At 39.0% G+C, this 24,292-nt stretch overlaps 1 protein-coding gene across 1 annotated transcript in view; it reads right to left on the minus strand.

The window, feature by feature from the left end:
• Positions 1-24,292, minus strand: part of ctps1a (CTP synthase 1a) — a 90,036-nt gene that overhangs the window by 1,053 nt on the left and 64,691 nt on the right. The window contains exons 3-16 of the mRNA XM_053334997.1: positions 6,179-6,353; positions 5,916-6,086; positions 5,726-5,826; positions 5,497-5,613; positions 4,567-4,650; positions 3,752-3,832; positions 3,515-3,666; positions 3,265-3,397; positions 1,881-1,969; positions 1,696-1,790; positions 1,499-1,561; positions 568-611; positions 385-481; positions 231-286 (exon numbers count right to left, since the gene is read on the minus strand). Coding sequence (XP_053190972.1) covers positions 231-286; positions 385-481; positions 568-611; positions 1,499-1,561; positions 1,696-1,790; positions 1,881-1,969; positions 3,265-3,397; positions 3,515-3,666; positions 3,752-3,832; positions 4,567-4,650; positions 5,497-5,613; positions 5,726-5,826; positions 5,916-6,086; positions 6,179-6,353 — 1,458 coding nt within the window. The remainder of the gene's footprint in view (positions 1-230; positions 287-384; positions 482-567; positions 612-1,498; positions 1,562-1,695; positions 1,791-1,880; positions 1,970-3,264; positions 3,398-3,514; positions 3,667-3,751; positions 3,833-4,566; positions 4,651-5,496; positions 5,614-5,725; positions 5,827-5,915; positions 6,087-6,178; positions 6,354-24,292) is intronic.

The raw sequence follows: 24,292 nt of genomic DNA on the forward strand, positions 1-24,292 counted from the left end.
TGCAGAACATTACGAGATCACAGAGGTTGACCTTTGACCACCAAGATCTTATCAGTTTATCCATGAGTCTAAAACAATGTTTGTGCCAAATTTGAAGAAATTCCCTCAAGGTGTTCCTGAGAATGGGATGTATGTACAGACAACCTTTTATGCTCCTGTTGTCGGCGCAGAGGCATAAAAAAAAAAGACTGTCGTGGTTTGTGCTGCCGATACAGTGAGAGAGAACGTACCTCAAAGCGATGTCTGTGTCTTTCATCCACATACTCTGCATCTCCATAAAGCTTGCCTGGAATACAGAACAGCTGTGAGCACAGGGAGGGAGGGAGGGAGGAAGCAACAGATCCAACGACCGGTTCAAAGTGAATTCTTTTAAAAAGTTCTTACGCAGTACGCTGTTCTCCGTCTTGAAGATGGTCCGTCTCTTCCCGAGCCTCATGGTGCCACCCATCTGCCCTGGGTTGTGCTCTGGCATATCGATCACCTGCAAAGGTTCGACCACACAATATCAATTTAATACACATTTTAACTCTTGTACCTTAATTGTTTTGTATATGTTAGAACGCTTACCACTGGATGCTTTGATTCTGGGTCGAATTCAGTAGAGTTGGCATCTAAGTGAGAGGAAAAAAAGACATGCCATCAATTATGTTAGTATGTAATCAATAACTACTGCTACCAACCATTTGGAAGGCAGACAGGTTCAGATCCAGTTCAGAGCATGAATGTGTGATTTCTCTCTTCCACCCCAGGAATAATTACAGCTGTAATTATCTGCTGTTAAACAAACACACTTCCTCCAGTTATTTCAATTTAGAGCGACATATTCTATAGCTTCTATTTGAGCTTTTACCGTCTACTGCATTTTATCAGCTAAGCGTAGCGAAGTTGTAATGTCAGCTACAGCTAGTTCCTACTATTCTCTTTTGAGCCCTGCTTTTAGACTAGATTAGTGTACATTCTGGCTAATTGGTGCCATTAAAGTCTGCTGAATTGCTCATTAGCAGTTCCTGTTTGCAATGCAACTGTGGATGTACAGACGACTACCGCTGGATTCCTTTGATACTGAAGAGAACTTAAATATTTGATGATTCTCAGGCAGGTTCTGTATTGTCTTTTTTTCTATGACCACTCGTAGTTTTTTAGAGGTTTAGGATGTCCTTGGGAAGTGTAAGCCACACCAGAATGTCCTCAGTCCATTCAGATTCAGAGGCAAGCTAATTTCTTCTGAGGTTGCATATAAAGTTAACTCAAGGTCCACTTGCTAGCTTTTCCCCCAAATCTAACAGCATTGATCAGAAAGCACCAGAAACACTAGCAAGTAGACTATAAAGTGAAGATACTGTCTATAATTCCCAAAGTTCAAGAATGAACTTTTCTGCTCTATTTCTTCACCTTGTCAGGGATTGTTATGACAAGATTATAAAAAGAATATTCAGCAGCTGTAATTCCACAAAGTATCAGTATAAGTTTATTTACTACATGGGAGAATTAATATTACCTTTCCAGCCGATTGCGTTTCTGGCAAATTCACACACAGCTAACTGCATTCCAAGACACACACCTGTAGAGACATGAAGACCAATCAACTGATGCTGCCAGTCATATCAATACATAATAACAATAATGGTAATAATATGTAAATGACATGAAGTTAAACACAGTGTGATCATGGTTGTCATGGTGCTAAGTCTGTACCTAGAAAAGGTTTTTTCTGTTTTCTCGCCCAGTTGATGGCGTGAATCTTTCCTTCAGTTCCTCGGACGCCGAAACCTCCAGGGACCAGGATGCCACTGAGGACAGAGGAAACACGTGTTGATCAAAGTATTGCTTTAATATCCAGACTGTATTACAGCTCTTCTCTGTACCCATGTAGAACTCACTCAGCGCTGCAGAGCTTCTGCCAGGCCTCGTGGTATTTCACCGGCTCGTCCTGCAGAGTGCTTGGCTCCAAATCCGCCGAGTCTATATACTGAAGAACAGAGAGCAAATGTTTAGATGGCAGAAGGATTAGTCCAATAAACAAGACCCAACGCTAATTATAATGAACTGATAAGAAACCAACTTCTGTGTTTAACTGGGTTGCCCATTGGCAAAATATTGTCCCACTTTGAAACACAATCAGACTTTACACGCTTCTGTTTAAATAACGCAGTTTAAAAGGTTCTGTATGTAGAAATCTGAAATTCCTTCTCAATAATGACACCTGCTGACGTTAAGCTTGTATGCTTGTGTGTAGTGTGCTGGGAAATGTGTACTTATTACCTCCTTTGGACTACCAACAGAAAAAAACAAAAAGGTTAAGTTTTTAGCTTTTACTAATAGAGTTAGTTTTCTGCTGTGTGTGTGCTCGGGTGTGGTTGCGACTAGCCATCTGATTAGCTGGAGAGCTAACATCTGCAGGGTCTTTCTAATCAGATAGCACCATTTTTGTTGTGTTGTGTCAAAAAAACAAAGATAAATAAATGCGAATAACTTTGTAATAGTTATTTATAGAACTGATACCTTTAATACTTGATAAAGCAATATGTAAAAGGGTTGGTGTCAATTCATAAGTTAATTAATTAGTGGGGGGCTCCCATGAGTTTGAAGTCTTAAAATGTACTCTTGCTTATTTATTTTGCTCCACATTTAATGTAATGATTAAAATAATATAATCTAATATGAAATGAAAGCATTGACCTCTGTGAGGTAAATAGTTCAAGTTTGTTTCACTTCTGTCTGATCACCTTGGTTGGGTGTGGTCATGTGTGAGCTGCGGATGCTACAGGCTGGAGACAGCATAAAGCAACCACTGTTTGGCAGCTAAATGGCTCTTTACATTATTTATCAATCAATAAAAAGCACTACATTATTTAAGACGTTCAGCTCGACGCAGGGGGGGGGGGGGGGGGCTCTATACGAAGGCAGGCTTGTCTTAGAGTGGTTCACCTTCAGAGAATGCTTCTTCCTGTCACTCCTCAATCTGAATGAGTGCTCTGCTGCTGCATCAACAGCAACACAGTCAGGATGCTTCAAACTCAGTGCTGAACCCTATCTGAACCCTTTTTCTGAATGGCAGAGTTGGGAGACGGCTGCAGCTGACGAGTTTTGTAACTTCCTGACACTTTGCTTTGTTGTATTAGGTCAGGTGTAGAGGTGAGAAAGTAGCTCTCAAGCTCTTTTATTCTCCATAAAACTCATTTTGTCTCTTTTTGTCTGCACAAAACAACTGCAGCACCATAAATGAACACAGTCTGATAAATAATGAGCTCATAATATACATACCTTAACCTCCAATTTGTGACTAATGGCCAGGGCTGAATGCTCCAGTGCCTTGATGACAGAAGCATAGGAGTCTGAGAACTTGGTGTACTTCCCAACCAGAGCTATAGAGCAGTGTTCTAACAGTCTGTCTGACCTGTGGAGACAGTGAGTGTGTGTGTGTGTGTGTTAGTGCATCATTTCAAACTAAAGCTCCTCTTCCAATCACATTATTCATCGCTTGTATTGTTTAACTCTGTGTTGACCTACTGACCTATCAGACATCTCCTTCCACTTAGTCAGCATCCTCCTGGGTCTGGTCTCTATGGGCATGTTGAGTCTCTTGCTGAGGTAGCCCACCACACCCTGGTCCTCCAGCAGTAGCGGCACTCTGTAGATGGACGACACATCGTGGACGCAGATTACCTGCAACCAGACGGGTGAGTCAGTGCCAACTGCTCTGCTTCTACTAAGATAACACAACAAGCATGGCTCTGTCTAAACGGCGTACCTGTTTGGGTTCTACGTGGCAGAACATGGAGATCTTTTCTTTGACTGAGTTCTCCAGAGCGGTGGAACAGCGGCACATGATCTGTAAGCAGAGATTAGGTTAAACAAAGATATGATGAGCTGTAGCAGTCAATGAGCTAGTAGTTAATATCACAACCTCATTGATTTCAGGCAGTGAGAGGTGAATGTGACATCCTGTTAAGTGTCTGCTCTGTCATCCTCCTGACAACAAAACACTGAGTTTTAGTCATACTTAGTCAACTTTTCACAAAGTTTTTAGTTTTTTTTAATTTAGTAAAGCTTTTTTGCCCTCAATAATATTTAGAAATGTAGTTGCAGCTTTTGTTTCTTTAGCTCCTATGTCTTAAAATCTTTGTAATGAATGAATGTAATGATATTGACACACCTTTTGACAAACTTCTTACTGGTTCTGTTACTTTTTCATTGAGCTGTTGAACAGAGTTTGACCCTGTCAGTATTTATTAACCTTCCTGTTGTCCTCAGGTCAATTCTGACCCAAGAGGACAACAAGCATTAATTCAATAATTGTCAAAACGTATTGATTTCAGTCATTCACACCATTATGTTCCCTGTGTTAAGAACAGAGTGAGTAAATCAAATGAGAATCACACAGTTTAATTTTTACACTGTGACTGTCAGTCTGTGAGTGATACCCTGACCTTCCATGACATTACTGAAATGCGAGGAGCACAATATGATTCACTTCATCTGCTGAAACACACTCAAATAAAACGAAACACACTGATGCATAGACACATTAGAGGAAAACACAGGTGGACAGAAAGCTGGACTCACCAGATCAGGGGACAGACCCAGTCCTCTGAGCTCTCTGACGCTGTTCTGTGTTGGTTTGGTCTTCTGCTCTCCTGTTGCGCTGGGCTGATGGAGATAACATGTACTTTAAAGTGACTGAAACTACTGTCTGAACATCTGACATGTGATAAAGGGAGACAAAAACAGACACTAAGATCTAAATAGAAGAAATAAACGTGTTCCTCTGATAATCCAGCATGATTGAGAAACTCTTATTTAGTGGACTTCTTTCCTAGAACTGGACAGATCATTCAGCCCACTGATACTAGCAGACATATTAGTATCAGCGGATAAACAAGAAAGTGCAGTACAGGAATGATAAATATATCCATCACCTGTTTATTTTGGGACTGTGAAATGAGCTGCCAGTACTTATCTTGGTCAAAACTGTTAAAACAATTATCAAACTGGGTTTATATTTCTGCACTGAAGGCTAATGTTGCACCTACAGCATGATAGGCTCCATAACTATGCCATGTCATTTTGATATGGAGGAGTTGAATATGTTACATCAATAAGAGATTTAATTTAAAACTCTTTTTTTAATACCAATTGATATCTATCAGGCTGTATCATCTCCTTAACATGGCATTTCTTTTATCACCTATTAATAACTGTCACAACAAATTCACTTTGGATATGTTGACTCTCTGAATGTGTAAGTGTAAAAATCTAGGAGCTTGTCAGCAGTCACATGTTGGTTTACATGTTCTCACCTGCCTCCTGCTCCTCCACTGGTCAGCACCACTACTCTAAAATGTCTCTATTTCAGATTCTGTTTTATTCATCGAAATATGAAACTTCAGATATGATTTTCTTTTTATTCCAGTGTTTATACAAGTCAGAACATGTTGCAACAAAAATTCCTCAAATAAGAACTCAGGGAGGCCTGGAGGCATCGCTCTCTCTCACCTGTGGTATCAAGCTGACGTGGATGTTACAGAAGTTCTCTCTCTTCACTTTAAACTGGAACTGCCTGAAGGCCTCGATGAACGGCATGCTCTCGATGTCTCCCACAGTGCCTCCCAACTGCAAACACGGCACAAATACTGGATGACGGCAGCCTTCGATACAGCAGATTAATCCAGAGAGGAACAGACGGAATAAAATCGGAACCACTCTTTAAAAATCTCAGGCTCACCTCTATGACGCAAACTTGAGGTTCCACGTCGTCGTCGTCGACGGGCACTCTGGCCTGTTTCACCACCCATTCCTGGATGGCATCTGTGATGTGTGGCACCACTAGAATACAAAAAAAAAACAAGATTATTGGTTAATGGTTATATCTTTGGGGTGAAAATTGCTTCCGAACTTAAGCAGCAGATGTTTACCCTGCACGGTCTTTCCCAGGTAGTCTCCCCTCCTCTCCTTGTTGATGACAGACTGATAGATCTTGCCGGTGGTCAGGTTGTTGTCTTTGGTCAGCCGGATGTCCAGGAAGCGCTCGTAGTTCCCCAGATCCAAATCTACCTCACCCCCGTCGTCCAGCACAAACACTTCACCTGGATCACGCAGGCATGACACAATCATTACATGTAACTGTTTAATTATAAAAAGGTCAAAACCATCAAATTCATCATTTCCACTAACATACCATGCTCATAGGGAGAAAATGTGCCAGCATCGATGTTGATGTAAGGGTCGATCTTGATGGCGGTCACATTTAAGCCGCATGATTTCAGGAGCGTTCCCACGCTGCTCGCGATGATGCCCTTGCCAATACCGGAGATGACCCCTCCAGTTACTAGGACGTACTTCATCATTGTGCTCTGGTATGTGGAGAAAGACGACAGATTCAAATAAAACAGCAGACCACATAAAAGAAAGCATCATTGCTTTCTTTTGTGTGGTCATGACAACAGAGCAAAGTCCATCTACCAGGCCACATCATGTGGATGAAAGCTCCGGCAATAATCTATTGAATGTGCCTAGATTTAAGACTTTTTTCTCTAAATAATGAGAATATTTACAAACACATCTTTTATTGTTTATATGAAAAATATCCAAAAACTAAAGAGAACATAAAAACATTTCACATTTTTCTTTGTAGAAAGGTATGTTGAATACAGAATGCACATAAAAAATGTTTTTGAGATTAATACATGTAATTCACATAATTGGCAGCAGCTACTTAATCCGGGCTATTTCTGTAAAGACAGTTTAGCTACTTGATTAACTTTAACAACGGTTAAAACTTCATGTCCTACTTGTTATAAACGTGGTTTATTAAAGCTAAATAAACTGTGAACGTTTACCGCTTAAAATCACTTGTACTGTATCTCGACGGTCACCAGATTGATCCAAGTATAAGTAAAAGCGGTTTGGACATTTTCCATCTTTCCCGCAACTATTCACAAAGCGTGGTACATTCAGCGCGCTTGGTTACATACACAGCGCGGCCCGAGCTGGTGGGAATTTCCTGAGTTCCGTTAAGGGAGAACGCGACAAATTAGCAAACCCGCCCGTGCGGGATACCGCCATGCTTAAAGGAAACGGGATAAAAAGTAGCATGGCCAGTACAGTTAGCATCAGGCTAACTGTTCGGTAGAAAACTAATGTACGACATTAAATATCAAACTGTCCCTTTTACAGACCGCGGGGGGAGAAACCGCCACATGATTGGCTGACTGAAGCAGTCATACTGCTGGGTTTAAATATAAAGGTGCTAACATGCTCTCCATTTTCAAGCTAGCGACATTACATTAGAATATTACATTCAAAATAAAAGCCACGTTAACTCTTCATTATATTTAATGTGAAACAAATATCCTGAAGTTGCAGACATTATTATAAACTCCTTTCAAAGTTACCAGAGTACTGCTGAAATATAATAAGTTCTTATAATACACTGCTACTTTCCAGCAAATTCATTTTATTTTGATTTTTTGCCGGAAGCCGTATCTGTTCGTTGTTACTAGCTTATAGCTAATGTAACAGTGTTTGCTAGCTCACTAACAATGCCATAACAGCGTTACAGTTCAACTCACCGAAATAGTTCTTCCTCTTAAAACGCTTTCTCACCGACGAAACAGCTCACAAGGTTGTTTTCTGAGGCGAGATAGTAAGCAGACACCTTGAGTTACTGTGTATGAACACACTCATCCATCCACATTGACTCTACACGTGTATGCAGCACGACTCAGCTGCAGCAGCGCATCATTCTCTACACTGTGCTGCCTTCATGACCTCTCCAAAAGTGGGAGCTTTGTGTTCAACCCTGACCTTTGTGTGTCACTTGAAGTATTCACATGTACAGTTGTCAATGCAGACTTATATTTTGGCCGGGGTTTAGCACTATTTCCATAGTGAACCCACTACAACACCATACACGTAAGACAAAAAAAAATTAATAATAATAAGTTTACTCACTTCACTTTAATCTGTGCAATAAGAGTACAAGAGTATTATTGTTCTTATTGTTTTTGTACTTATTATTTATTGTTTTTTATTCTTTTGTTATTGCTGCACTTCTAATCTATTTTATTGTCCACTTGCTGCTGTATTAATGCAAGTTTCCCCATTATGGGACTAATAAATCTTATCTTAATAACGCCTCCGCCAACACACACACACACACACACACACACACACACACACACACGCACACACACACAAATAATAACATATAAGATGCCCAGTCAGTGCTCTGCCACAAACACAGATGTCACTCCTGTGGAAAGCGATAAATCGACCTAATACAATACAAATCTAAAAGAAGAGAGTAATTAGATAGTAAGCCCAAAAGAATACAAAATACTACTAAAGAAAGGAAAACATAACACAATAAAGAAAAACTCAATTACCTCTGTAAGAAACCCTTATATTTTCTGTTAATCAATTGAGTTTCTTCATGCAAACAGTATATTGTGAATCAAAGTTAATAAAAGCCTTGTGCCATATTTTTTTTTTAAACTCAGGTAAGGATCAGAGATAATGGTAAATTATTAAACAGTTATTCAAGCTTAGTCAATTGACTCTAATGGAAATTTGAAACTGTTTGAATATGACAGAGTCTAAATTAGGAGTCGTATGGGAAGTACCTAGACACACAGACAAGGATCATGAAATAACTGTTGAAAATCCCCAAACATGTGAAAGAAAGGAGGGACAAGGGAAAACTTAGCACTACCTTTTGGTTCAGACTCAATCTCAGACTTAAGTCACAGTAACAAAATAACAAAAGTTTCCCCAACAGTTTTAAATTCAGCTTTATTTAGGTGTGATGTCCCCATATTCACATTAAGGACATGCCACTTTTTATATAATCAATTTTTGGTTCTTATGACGAAGCTTTTATTTTTATTTTATTACCTTATTTGTTGGTCTTAATATTTGGAATTTGGTTGCCATCTCCTTCCTGTGAAGAGAATTTTTTATAGTAGCCTAGATTTAGCATTAATGGTGAGCTTACAGTGTTTAATGTGATGATCTTAAATGACCACTGTTTATATGAATCATGAGGCTGCAGGGTTTATGCTACTATTATACTACTATATGTGCACCATGTGTCAAAAATATCAAAACAAGTATTAAAGCAAAAAAGATTATTATACAAAATTCTGATGATAGCTATTTTATCAGCTGTTTATTCCGATGCCATGCTCGGCACCACCTACATGCAGTGAGTGGTGAAATATGTATTCAGATCCTTTTGTAAAGGTGAAAATAGCAACACCGCCCTGAATTCAAAACATAAAAGAGTACATACAAGAAAATACATAAATAGAGAAGCTACAAAAGCCAAGTTGAAGTGCTTGTCAGAACAGTCTCTTTCAGAGTATATATGACATGTGATAATGCATCATATTTCATAAACTGATCATATGTTTTGCATGTAAATTCTTTATATCAGTGCAGTAAAAAGTCTTGTGAAGTAAAAGTATGGTATTTGATGCTAAACTGTAGTGAGAAATATTAAGTATGTTAAAGGGCATATAGGCTACCTCAGTAAAGTACCTTAAAACTATAGTACATTTAAACCTTTACTTAAGTAAAAGTCTGGAAGTATCAGCAACAAGTTGTACAAGCATCAAAAGTAAGTATTATTTTATTATGTATTCAATTCAGTTCAATGCCTTTATTATCATTGAACAGCAGTACAATGAAATGGTGTGCCCCCTGTGGCTAATGCACATAAAAACAGCAACAGACAAACATAAAACAACATACAACAAGACACATAAAAAACACTATGGTTAAAAAAAAGAGGATATAAAAATGATGAAGTACTTCAAAATTGCACTACACTACAATACTAAAATGTACTTAGGTAAATTCCTCACATCCACTCTTCGTCCTTTTGTCCATTTATTATTATGAGCACCTGAAGGCAGCACAAAGGAGATGTTATGCATTTTTTTAACAGCAGGGGGAGCTCACGTTTTACCATTGAAAACGCATTTCCCCCATGTATAAAGGCTTCTAGGCAGTTAATAAAGACTAAATGTTTGGTTTCACTTCACAGACTGTATTATGGCTTTTATGGTCATTAGACCTTTTATGAATAAATTACATGTCATATTTCCATGTTGAAGAGAATTAAAATAAAAGTCAAAAAAGTCTTCAAAATGTTTTATTTTCTTAAATCCAGAGAGAATAACTTGCGTGCTAGAATGAGCTTAAATGTGAGTGTCAGAGCCATTGCGTCCTTACAATAGATCTAACAATTTGTTTAGTGTGACTCCAGTGATGATGTAAGCTGCTGCTCAGAAGCGACATAGAGATGCTGAATTGGTCCCACAGCACAAACACTTTAGTGGTCAGAGGCACAGAGATGTTTTCCTGTGGGGTTACAATACACACAGGTTACTCTTCCTCTCCCTTACACAAAACAACACGTTCTGCTTCTCTGCTCCATATAATAAATGGCCACAGTCCAAAGTGGTTAGTTACAGTGTACTGTGGAAAGGTCAATGGCCCTATGATGCGGATCGCAGTGTATTATCCTCATTGTGCTCAGCCAGATATGAAAGTCTAGGCAGGGAGCACTGCGGTCTCAATTTTGTCAAACTGGGACTCGCTCAGATTAAACAACAACACGACATCCACATTACCGCTGTTTGGATCATCCATGAAGCGGGTTCATCGGGCTCACTGTGTGGGTGAGCGCGAGCACTGCAAATTAAAATAACAAAATGATGGGAGTTAGTGACTGATGGGGCTGACTCACAGGCAGATAACTGCAGAGCCGACTGATGCCTCTATGTAACACCCCAATCTCTACTTTGTGAGCCTTACCAGCCAAGCTTACTTTCTGGAACACAGAGGGGGGGTTGAGAGGGGGGCTTAATGAGAGTTTTAATTCATTTTTGACCGGAGCTGTGATTGAATTAAACTCCCACAGAAGGGCTGGATCCTCTCCTCACCACAAGCCATTTCCTCCTATTAGAGATTTAACAGAAGCAGCAGGCATGGAGGCAGGTCAGTCTGAGATGAAACTGACTGTTCTTTATGGAAACATGCTGTATACTCTTATAGACACTATGTGTCTGCTCTGCTGCTGGTGCAACTTGTGGTCTTCTAATGTTTTGACGCGGCTGCAGTGTTCCCGATAAGAAATACTTCAATATTTTGGGAAATATGCTACTACCTACTGTCTTATTTATATTGTGTCTCATAGTACAGAGTTGCAGCCAGGAGATGGATTGACTAGCTTCGCATAAAGACTGCAGAGAAAACAGCAGACTGGTTATGTGCTGTGCTCAGCTTACTGATGGCTTGTCATCACAGTGAGGTTGCCAGGTTTGGTACCACCATGTCTGTACAGTACCGTCTAGAACCAACACTGTAGACAAAGGCACTGGTGGATAGATAACCCTTGAATGCTCGTCAACAGACATTTTTCATTTTTGTTTTTGTATGAATTGAGACACATTGGGTTTATTATTGTACTTTAGTGGTGTTGGTAGGCTCGTTGTCCAACGGGATGCTGGAGTTTAGAGACGTGGCTGACGGGCTGCAACCCCAGACTGTATTGCCAGCATCAGCTTCCTGACGATATGAGTGGACAGGGACAACAAAGCGAGCTGGACAGTGCTTTTCCACACCCGGCTCTCAGTCCGCCAAACACTCCCTTACTCCTCCCTATCTATCTATCTATCTATCTATCTATCTATCTATCTAATCTTTTTAAATCGGACATAGTAAGGCTAACCACTTCCTTGTTTTCATATCTTTATGCTAAGCTAGACTGCATACCTATCATAAAATGAGATTTACCCATCTAATTCCTGTGTGAAAGTGAAAAAAGTATATTTCTCATTCCTTCACAATAGTGTACCTTACACATTGGGCCGGAGGGGTTTTGTCTAAACATAGTGTCCTTCCAAGACATCATAACTCCAATTTCATGCCCTAATTTTAGTTTAAGGATTAATTGCTGTGTGAGTTGAACAATCCCTTGGGGTTTCAGAATTAGGGAACCTCAACAGTTTTTTCATGGTTTTAGTGAATATAAGCTTAATACACATGTAGTCACATTTACAATGATGGTCACGGTTGCTGTCATTTGGTTGACATTTATTCACAACAGATATTTCATGTCAATAAATTTCCATTTTGCATCTGAACCAGTTATTCCATCAATTTATACATGGGTTACTTATGGCTGTCTTTCCTTTGAACAAATCTTCTTGCTCAAAGAAAGTAATGCATTTTGCAGGCAAATATAAGACATCTGTTTGTCATGTTGGTTGACTTCTGCTGACTCCCTGTGAGAGACATGGGTAGTATTAGCATCATTACTGTCCTGTGGTTCTTCACAATCATTCTTAAGTCACTAGCTGAGGTTGAGAGTTGGTTGCTGGTTGTTGGAAGACTGGACTTGATGATATTCAGCTACTAGATGGAAGCTACTGGACTATGATACATTTGTATTGACACAGTTGATAACCTGTACATGTTTAATGTCTTTAAATTTGACATCTGAGTAAAATTAAAACCATATAATCCATCCAAATTTGAGCACAGTATTAGTTTCAAAAATAAGGCAGCTTTTACAAAAATGGGAAGCTATGTTGAAAACCACAATATTGAAATCATCAGAGTTCATACACATCTTTAAGAAAGAGAAGGTAATACCAATGTCATGCCTTTGTTGCTGGAGTAAGGATTAGCTTAGTTTAGTTTAGCATAAAGACTGGAAGCTAGGAGAAACAGTTAGCCTAGCTAGTAGATAAAAATGCCTACCAGCACTGCTAAAGCTCACTTATTAAGATATTTGGACTCGTTTATTTAACCTATTAACAAAAATGTAAAAATTGAACTATTTCTTGGCCAGCCACGACAGCCACGACACCTTTATTCTTCTCGTCACAGTAAGGTTAGGCACTAGTTTCCACTGCAGAAACTTTGGGGTAATTTTACGGGGCCATGACCATTAGCGCGTGTCTCCATAGCAGGAACCTCCCCCAAAGGGCAATCTCTAGGAACTTTTAGGGGGGCTAAACGAGTCCTTGCCTCGGGGTCGGTCCTCCGATTGGCCCCGAAAAACTCCTGGGTGGGGCTTGAGGTTTACTCGGTGCTGATTGGGTATATTCAAAGCGGGACGTGGCGTCAACAGAAAGTGACAAGATAAGCAGCATTTTAAAAACCCTGCAGAAGTAGAACAGTAGCAGAAAGCATCTACACTACCGGAAAAAAGTACAGAGCGTCCACCGCCATGTACACAAACACACAAACCAGAAACACAGCAACCACCTCAGCTCCTTCCGCGTTTACTTCCTTGTTGTCGTTTTCTTGTCGTTTTGTACGGTCAGACTCCGGCGGGTCCTATCACGGTCCTAATCTGCTATGGAGACACAACAGCCTAGAGGATTGAGTGAGAGGACGTTCCTGTAAAGGTCCCGCCTCCTAAATTATATTATGTAAATTGTATAGATCAACTGTTGTTGACCATGTCTGGCAACATTTTTGTCAGAAAATAGCTCCAATAGCTCGGTTCACGTTTGAGCTATCAAAACAAGACACATCATGTAAACAGGAAATGTCAAGAGCTGTCATTATGCTAAGCTAGGTTAAACGCATCCTGATTCAAGGTCTGTAATCAACAGACAGACATGAGATTGGTATATATCATCAAGCTCTTGGTGAGACAGTGAAAAAGCTAATTTACTCAAAATTCTTCCTTTAAAACAAGGCAACAGAGATTTCAATATTTCATTTGCTAAAGTCAAGTTAGAACATGACAAGACAATATGAGTTTATACGGGCAATCTCAGATCAGCCCAATCCTGCTGTCTAATCCATCACATTGCATGTGCGTGGTACAAGCCTTATCCCAGTCATCCACCGTGAAAAATGTAGATCTGTCTTACTGAAGCTTTAGTAATAATGTGGGGGGGTTAAACACCATGCTGAGGCTGTTTAGTGCTGAGGACTGCCTTAACATGCGAGTGCGTGAGCCCACAGCAGAGTAGAGTAGAGCTGTGAAGGGGGATGGGCAGATTACTTACACCATAGTGATGATGTCTCTCTTTCTCTCTCGAGCTCATAGTCTTCTTTCCTGCTCTGCTCCTCTCTTCTTTAAAATGGAACAAGAATTTAATAAATTCACGTAAATGTATTAATTATTCATTTACACCTAGAAAACATACCAGCATTATTAGTGTTACTGTGTGGATTTGTGTTTGAGAAGGTGTAAACCAAACCTGTTTTAGGACTTAATTTGAAAAGCCTTAATTAACATAGCAATTACAATCTAGCGGTTACACAAATCTCTAAAAATGTTTTCAGGTGAAAATGAATTATAAATTTAGGAAATAGTATTCCATGGTGTTTGGATCATTAGGTGGCCTACACATAAATTTGGTCATGATTAATAGGAAAACCAAATGGATTATACAAATTTTAGTGAAGCAGTTTTTACCCCTCTGGACTTAAAAGGTCCTTAATTAAAGTATAAGTGCAGGCTTCACCCCAAATCTGGAGTTAATTAATGGGTAAAATAATGGATTATAATATATTCAAAGGCTTTAATGGCATTTCTGCATGTTTGGAGAGTTTTTAAGGGGTGACACAGTCTTCAATTTGGTCAAATAACATGAATTTAATAGTTAAATTTTTCAGCTTAATTGAATAATTGAGATAATTTAAGGAAAAAATGAAAAGCCCTGCACGAATTACCAACACACAGGTGTTGTTAGATAATATGTCAGATTGAACCTCAGATCTGGTTGATATTCGGAAGAGTTATACTGGAATTACATAAGGTCACTGGACTCCATGTTCCAATAAAAACGGTAAATCTGTTTTTTAAAAATGTTGTTCTTTGTCCCACCTCAACAGGTGTGAAAAGCTAAGAGGGTTGCCTGTGAGATGTCAATCAAGCACAGTCTGTAAACGCCCACACAGTCCTGATAACAGGTCTATTCAAGCAAAATATGTTTTTTTGTTATTAATAGGTATAGTAATGGCATTTAAAGGTAAAAATTGAAGGAATACAGTTTTAGTGTCTTTATTAGTGCAGTTTGTCACTCCACTTTGAAAAGCTGCTTATCCACCTACATGAATTGTATTCTCCTGGGTTTCAGTGGAGAGTTGATGCCAAATAACATCAAATTTGACATGTATGTATGTATGAATCTGTCAAATTAGCGTCAAAACTACAACGCTGTGTGCAAACACCAGTACACTCACTGATTTAATTTGATGACGTCCACTTCAGTCTGAGGAGCTGGTGAGCAGCACTGTGAGGAAACACTGATTACATGACATCATTAACCACTTAATGTGCAACAGCATTTTGAGGGGTGGTGAGGAGGCTGTAAGCTCAAACCTTGCCTGCATACACTACAGTCATCAAAGCCTAAAGTTGTTGCTTTTCTTTAGTCACAAACCTGCAATTTTGGTAACTGCAACAGGATTCAATTCTGTTTGATGTTTTCTGCCATATTTGACGTCCCCATGATGGTCCAAATGCTGTTTCTCAGGCTTTTACATTAACAAAAAATTGGCAGTGGTTGTACCAGTTTAAATCTGATATCAAAAATGAATATAATATTTTAATTAAAAGAGTTTACACTAGACTTTTTTTGATGGCCATTGTGGCTTTTAATATTCCAGAATTGCAGCCATATAAAAACAACTACCAGATAAATGTTTAAATAGTCAGAGAATAGTCTGCATTTAAATTCACACCTCACAAGGGCAGAGGAAGAATTAAAACAGCTACATCATGTTTCTAAACTCCACATCTACAGATTAATACACGCAGGAACCAAACATACAAAACTATGCTTTGGGACAGTTTTGAGCCCTGTAAGTTACTATAATGGCGCTTTTCCATCACACAGTTCCAGCACTACTCGGCTCAACTCGGCTCGACTCGACTCGACACGGTTCCAGGAACGACCTTTTCCATTACAAAGAAGTACCTACTCAACGTGGGCGGGGTTGTGGAAACGCAAAAAACCCTGAGTCGAGTCGTGCTGGAACTGTGTAGTGGAAAAGCGCCATAACTCTGATGCAGCCTGCTATAAGTAAAAATAAGTCAAAGATTTGCCTAATTTTCCTCAGTCACCATGGTCTTAAACCTTCTACTGATCAACAATATGTTATTTAACTGTGGAACTCCAGGCTGACCCGTTTGTTTCACTGTGCTAATGCTGAATGTAACATTACCAGAGAGAAACACTTTTCGGGATCATACTAATTGTCGTCAAGCCAATGAGCTTTTGAACTGTGCTATGCTTTACCGAACAATCAGTGAACTTCTCAATGTTTTAACAGTAGAGGCATAATGCAAGTATAAGTATAGTATAGGTCACACACAACATTAGGCTATTTAATAGGCTATTCATAAATTTGTTTATTGATTTGGCAATCGACATATTCCCCACTAGACATTTTGGCCGTTGATATTTTCATCTGCTGGACAACTACTATCGGCAAAAAGTCACTGAGGCTGGCTGGTTTTGTTGGGTTGCTCTGTATTGGTTGCAACACCAGTGCATCAATACATTAAGTAATGTATCTGCATTTATGTTGTCTGTTTAGTGGATGATAGTTTAAGAGCAGACTCATAGACAGATATCTATCAATATGGGTGCTAGCCTGTATAGGTCGAAACCTTGCACTTCATACCATACTCCATCTGTTGATTCTCCAGCATGTGCACTAGCTGTTGAGCCAGCCCAGCAGAGATGTTAGCTGAGCATGTTTATATCACAGAAACATGAACTGACACCACAGAGCACCGCGTTGAAACCATCGTTGGGCTTTAAGGCTCACTCCTGCACTGTGACTTTTATCTCGTTTAATTATGCTGAAAGGATGACACTGGAGCAGGGCTTTTGTACACGCTGAGATATCGCTTTGTCGTATGGGAACATCAGCGGGCAACTGTACCCCCATGCCTCAAAGACCAATCTCTCCATCTTCCTCCATTCATTCAGTGGTTAATTACATTACTCATCTCCCCCCGGCCTCTGCAGTGTCAATGGAACAGCTGGGGTTGTTCCTGGAGCACAGATCCTAGGAAACATAAATCAAAACTCCCCCTGCTGCCATTGATGGAGATAGAGGGAAGGGAAGGGCAAAACTCCTCGTGTCTTCTTATTTATTCTTTAAGACTGCATTCATATTCATATAAATATTAGTTGGAAACGGGGGTTGTTGAGTTATGAACTAAACCTAGAGAAAAGTCTGTTTTCATCCATTTTGGTGACAGATGTTTTCCCCTCCATTTGTACTGTCTTGACCATGAATACCTTACAACTCCACAGCTGGTCGTCCCCTTGTTATGCAGCTGGTGAGGGGGAGGCTCCAAAGATATCTGTTAAACCTGAAAAACCAGCCCCCCAAACCACAGCCACAGATGAGACACTGAATGATAACATATTTAGCAATACAAGTCTTTGAAGGTATAATTGGATTTAGTTGGCCATTAGTCTATATCTTGCTCCACTATTCAATATTTTGTTTAGTTTGAGCTGAAATATTCCAAAAACTGCTTAAACCATTTGCATAAGCTTTCAGTTGTTTATATGCCAGCATGGGAACCTCTGAAGACTCATTGCAGACTGATAAGGGTGGGCTGACATCTTGTTAAATGCCCTAAAAACACATTTTCAGATTCTTACTATGAGCAATGGGTTAGAACACACAATCTTTTACCAAAGATGGAACAGTTTTGGTTATTTCACTAAGCCAATATATCTTATGTTCCAGATCACATCCATATTGAATTTAATCAAACCAAATAAACCCCAACCGCACAGTCCTAATTAAGCACATTTGCTGAGTTTGGTACAGGTTTTCATTGCAGGTTTTATATATGGTACATGATCCCACAAGTGACCTACACTCACTGTATGAAACACCACTTTAAACATGCATTTAGCAAGACTATTTTTGCAAAAACAACAAGGAATTGATGTATTTTTAGTGCGGACCAAGAGCCTTTAGAGGAAGTGGTGTCAAGCCCTGTCGCAAACAAATTCTGGGTTTGGGCAAATGAGGCAAACGAGGAGAAGCACGAGTCTAGCATGAACCATTTATTTTACATAACACCATGTACAATAGATCTGCGTAACACCTTCCGGCATCACTACCACACACATGCTGAGTCATAGGTATAGAAATGTTGATAGCACATTCGAAATTTGTTGTGTGCCTGCATGGTCGCCATATTGGGGGCAGTCAACAGTAAAGAGTCAGAGAGAGTGTACTGCTTTAAAAAATGCTGCAGGCATGTGCTGCATTTGGCTGTACAAACAGATAAAACATTCAAACCAGGCATTGCTGAATAACCTTTTACAGAAGGTGCCAATGATATTATTTTATTTTACTGTTATGTAAGTTAGTGAACAGTAAATATCATGAAAATGACCTGACACTGTCATGATAATGGCCAACTAGCAAAAACATGATGTTACTTAATAATAATTAAAGCACTACGTGACCATAGGTTAACTGTGGTATTTACTTAACATTGACCTCATTATTTGTATCATTTACTTTATAGAAAATTATCAACTGAAATGTGTTTTGTGCTCAAGAGATTATACATGCTAGATCTAGTGAACCACATTTGTGCTGTTAGCTTAATGCATTGGCTGTATTATTCACCTACATGCCAGAAGTAATTTTGAGATGGCCTTGTTTTTGTCCCCAAAGATCCTGGACGAAGGAAAGCTCGGGCCGTTGCTGTCAGACTGAAGGATTTACAATCTAATGACTCTACAGTTCTCTGTGGTCATTTCAAGGCAGGTTATTTTGATAGAACTACGTGTAATCCCAACTGTTTTTACATCCTTTCCAGACCATCTGAACAAGGTAAATGTACTTTCAAGTCTACAGGTTATAGTGTTACTTGTGGTAAACTGTGTTAATATAAAGTGGAAGCTGATTAGAATGATGAGCATACAGATTATCTTGATAACAGGACTGACATGGCCACTAAACCTTGGTTTTAGAGTAAACATCCCTTTCAGATTTTTCTAATGTTGATATTTTACTTAATGTAAAAGGTCTCCAATAAATCCAGGTCAGCTTGGACATCAATACAAGGTGGCAAGGTAATGATCCTGTATCTGTTTCTGAATCTCCTGAACCAGTATTAAGTATTAAGTATTACAAAGCAGCTCTTATCCAAAATCCCTTTTCCAATATATTTGGACTGGTGTTGTAGAGCACCAACAAGTGTTATATTTCATAAGATCATTATGGCTTTGACCCTGATATAGTCCAATATGAGATGTATAAGATTAGCTGAAGTTGAAGCAAGAGTAAATGAGTTGCAGAGGCTCATGGTTGCTACTACATATTGAGAAAGAGGTTTTTTTCAATAGGTTTGAAAAAAAAAATGTCTCGTCCAATTGAAGTATCCTGACTACAGTGATTAAACCAGTGAGGGCAGGAGCGTTTTCAGAAGACGACCCAACCTCTCTCAATCCCACCGGTTGAGGCAGATGGCTGCCCACCTAGAGCCTGGTTCTGCTAGAGGTTTCTTCCCATTTAAGGGGAGTTTTTCTTTGCTGCTGTTGCCAAGTGTTCATGGGGTAATGTTGGGTCTCTGTAAACTGAAGAGTCCAATCTAGACCTAGTATTTTATATTGTTTATTTTGGTCAAATGTCAGTGTAGACAAAGCTATTTAATACACTAAGATAACACAGAAATATTATCTCAACAAGCACTGGCTTAACTCATGGAACTCCTTATCTGTTTATATATTTCTACAGCATATGATTCTACATTTGATTCATGAAAAACTTTTTCCTGAGAAAATTCTTGAATATTGTCTTGTCTGAGCTTTATCCTGTTTCTTCCATCTTAATCATATTCATTTGAAAAAACACTGGGACTTCATTTTTACTAACATCCTGCACATGTTTTTCTATTGTTTATATTGCTAAAACTGTTTGGTTCCTTGGCTCTGAACATTACCTCAACTATACAGAACAGCCAGTAAACACATTTTATTAGCTGTTTGTAGTTTTGTCATATTGTAGTGGTGTTACAAATGATACTGACAATACCTTTATATCTGTTGTAATGGCCTTCGCACAACCATTGTGTTATCTCTCTCAATGTGTGTGGGGCCTATCAACCTATTGATATGTATGTTTGTTTATTCAGTCACACACACACACAAATACATAAAGGACAATTTTGAGTTTTAGACCTGTGTGTTAGTTTATGTGCGAAGGAGTTCTATCTTTGTGAGAACCACATACAGTTCTATTGAGATATGCATCAAGCAGCAGATACACTCGAAATCTCTCTGAAATGTTTTTGGTACATTATTCGATGTGAACAACTGACAGGCATCCATGTATGTTTGAGGCTCAGGATGTTAGTGTTGTTTTTCTCATTATAGGTAGATGTGATACAGCAATGTATAAAATATATATATATATGGACGGGGTTGAGTTTGAACATTGCTGTCGTAGTTGGGGAGGTAATTAAAGTAGCTCCCTGCTGAAAAGAGATGGTAACACTAAAATAAAAACAATCATTGTCAGACCTGGGAAATTGTGTTTATAGATGAACTCTGTATGGTTACAGCAGATTTTGCAGCCAGTGCATGATGTGCTTGGTCTTTTTCCATAGAGCTGATTAGATCTGCCCCCAGTAACCAAATTTAATTCCAACAAGTAACTAGCATCATGTTCAATTTCTCATGTTTATAACAAACCAAATGTAATGAAAATCTGTAAATAAATAAGTGAGTTACAGTTGATTTTGTAGTAAAGTCTACATCTCTGAGTACACATTGTATTTATTTATCAGCGTATCTTGACCACCCTAGGATGGTGGACATGAAGATGGATTGCTGCGATATACAGTAATGGCCAATAAGGTATCTGCATTTCTGTATCTATGGACTGACTGCCTTTATAAAAGATGTCTGCTCAAATAACTGGCTGGCACATACCAATTACACAGTTACTTTAACACATTAATATGCAATATTAACATAAAACCATTACCAAAAATATAAACAATCTTAGTAAATACAAACTCACCCAAATATAAACCTAATAAATATCTTACATAAATAAATAGATTCAAACAGTACAACCGAATTCACCTCTTATCCACTTCCTGCAGACAGAGGTAAGTTTGTGTACAATACAGACAGATTTGCATGAGTCTTATATTACTCCTGAACTGACAAATATTTTGCTACTATTGAGTCATAAATCAATGCGCGTCATTTAACTTCACATGACAAGATGGAACAGCACAGCATCTCCTATGTGAAACACCAGACTCAAGCAAATTACAATCAATAATTAACTGGTGTACTAATGTATGCAAATCTTTGCTTCAATTAATCATTCATTCAACCAATATTTAGTACTAACTAGAGATCTAGACACATTGAAAGCTGGTGAGACCAATTACTTTTTGCTGATGAGCTGTAAGCTGTAAGTATCATCATTTGTGTTCATACTTAAGACATTTGGCAGGGTTTACTCTACATCATCTAACTGTCTTGTGTGATGTCTATTGTCTGTCTATTATTTTTTTGTCAATCCTTTTTGACTGTATCTTAATATTAGTTGACTGCTACCTTTATCTGAACGGGTGTAGCAACAGTAGCACAGTGGTCAGTTAACACACTGTATTTGCACAAATCAAGTTTGTCACAACTGGACGGTTCTCCCACCAACAGGAAGTGATGTATCAAATCTGAAGAGTGAAATCTGAGTATTAAATCATCTAGTTTTCCATCCTGAGAAGCTTTTTACAATCTCATCCATTTGAGATATTAATGTTAACAAACCTTTTGCATTTCATTTGGAGCCACCACAATACTGACTGACAGATTGTAACTGACAACTGTAAAAACCAAGGAGAATATTGTACTAATATATAGTTAACGTAATCCAAAATAAATCTGTTACCCCCCTGAGGACAAAACACTGAAAAAACATTTGTGATTGTTAAATTGTATGTTGTCTTGCTCCACAAAACCTATTAGACCTTGTGTTGCAGCAGCAGAAAATCAATAACATGCTTGTGTCTTCACTTTTTCTAATTTGGTAACATAGTACAAGTTATTCCACAAGTGGGCTGGTATATGATTTCTTTTCAAAGAAGCAGATGTGTGGCTACGTTTTAACAGCTGGTCCACTGACCTTCTTGGATATGATGGGCACTACATGATTGGAGTGTGGTGCACCACAGCTGTTTCATTTTGGTGAAGAGTGTTATAGATTGCCCCATCCTAGCCAATTCTTACATCCAACTGGAATAAAAGCCTCCAGTTGTTATTGTGTGTTATTTCTGCTTCAATAAACTGTGACAATAAACTTCCACATATCTAAACTGAGCCTCGATTGAGACCATTGTAACCTGAGATGATATAGTACCCTGAAGAATGTGGGCTGGCCGAATCACTATGACGTTATCAACTCCTGAGTGTTTTTTTGTAGCAGTGGAGGTAGCATGGTAACAGCAGCAATACAGCAGCAGTCGTAGCAGTAGTAGTATTAACAGAAGTGTCAGTGGCTGTGATGTAAGCAGTTAGCAGGAACAGTTGTGGAAGTAGCATGGTAGCAGGAGCGATAACAGTATTGGCATCAATATTTATCGCAAATGTAGTTGTAGCTGTCGTGGTAGTATAGTATCAGCAGCAGGAGGGGTAGTATTCGTAGCAGTTGTAGCAACAGCAGCAGTAGTGACTGGTGGAAGCAGCCTTTTAGTAGTATTATTATAAGCCTTAGCAGTAGAGGTAGTTGTGACAATATCAATATTAGCATCTGTAGCTATAGCAGTAGTAGTGGACATAGCAGCAACACTAGCAGTAGCAGTTATTGCAGTAGTAGTAGCAGACAGTGTCAGATTGGGTTTTCCCAAAAATGGTCCGACAAATTGTGTGGGATCACCACCCCTTTCTGCTCTCATGAATGTGTGAACAGGTCTTATACAGAAAGGATGGACGTCTGCCATGTTCCACCCACCCTAACAGCAGATGACTCCTCCATGAATTAGCAAGTTGAAATCGTTGTCACCTATCACCTTAAAATGCATTTTCATTCTAAGAGAAACCTTTATGATTCAGTTGTGTTGCTTTCATTATCATTAATTATTTGGCTTGTGTTTGTCTCTCTTTCTCACTCTCTCTCTCTCTCTCTGAAGTACGATGGGGAGGGGGTCCACTTCAATTTGGCATACTGTCAAGCTTTGTGTTGCAGTTTGCCAAAATAGGTAAAACCTATTATTTCTGTAGCTATTTGAGCTTTCCCTTTATTTTTTCTTCATTTTTAGAAGACAAATGGGTATATAGTGTTATCATCGCATTATAGGATGTATTCTGTGTCTAATATCTGCGTTCTAGTGCACTTGTGAACACACTGTGGTGAGCCACAATGGCATTACTACTGTTTATGAATTAATTTGCATTGTTTGTTCCCTACAACATTTGGGTTTTTATCAATTCTGGTTTTTGAGCACTTATTGGGATAGAAACCATCAAAACAATCTAGCAACACTGGAAGCAGTACATAAGTAAGTAGTAGTGGCGACAGTATTAGGAGAGGTAGTGATAAAAGCAGCATTTATAATGGTAGCATGTAAGTATTGATAGGAATGGTTATATTAGCTGCATTGGTAATGGTAGTAATATTAGTGGCAGTGGTGGTAGTACAGTAGGAGTGGCAGCAGCAACAGAAAGTATTAGCAGCAGTTGCAGCTTGTAGTAGTAGTATTAGCAGTTGCAGTATAAGCAGCAGCATTAATAATAACAGTGTTATCTGAAGTCACTGAGCACATTTTAAGTTGCTCTCCTTGCAGTTTGGCCTCCTAGCTGCCTGGTCAGGCTGTTTTCCAAAGAGTAACAACTCTGTGGTCACGTGGCTGGGTGGTCAGGGAGGTCAGGGTGGTGGGGGGCAGGGAAGGGAAGCAGAGGGGAAAATCACATGTTCCCAGGAATGTTAGGCTCTGTTGTGGGTGAGCAGTGGGAAGCTCATGGCCATCAGCATGAAAACAGTGGAGGAGCTCAGTTAATCTCAAGATGAGCACAACAGGCCATATTCAGAGCTGTTTTCCAACTGAGAAGATAAGCAGTTACAAGTGAATCACTTTAAACTTAACAATGTCAATACAATGCTTCATTAGTAGTTTTTATTAAGCTTTTCAGACAAGTATGACTGAAAGTGGGGTGCTGCAATATGAAGTATGTTGGTACGTTGGGTTGTTTTCATCTGGATTTTTTTGAAAATCAAAACAAACACCAACATTTTTATCTCAAAACAAAAA

Source organism: Scomber japonicus, chromosome 15, assembly GCF_027409825.1.
Source record: "Scomber japonicus isolate fScoJap1 chromosome 15, fScoJap1.pri, whole genome shotgun sequence".
Classification (NCBI taxonomy): domain Eukaryota; kingdom Metazoa; phylum Chordata; class Actinopteri; order Scombriformes; family Scombridae; genus Scomber; species Scomber japonicus.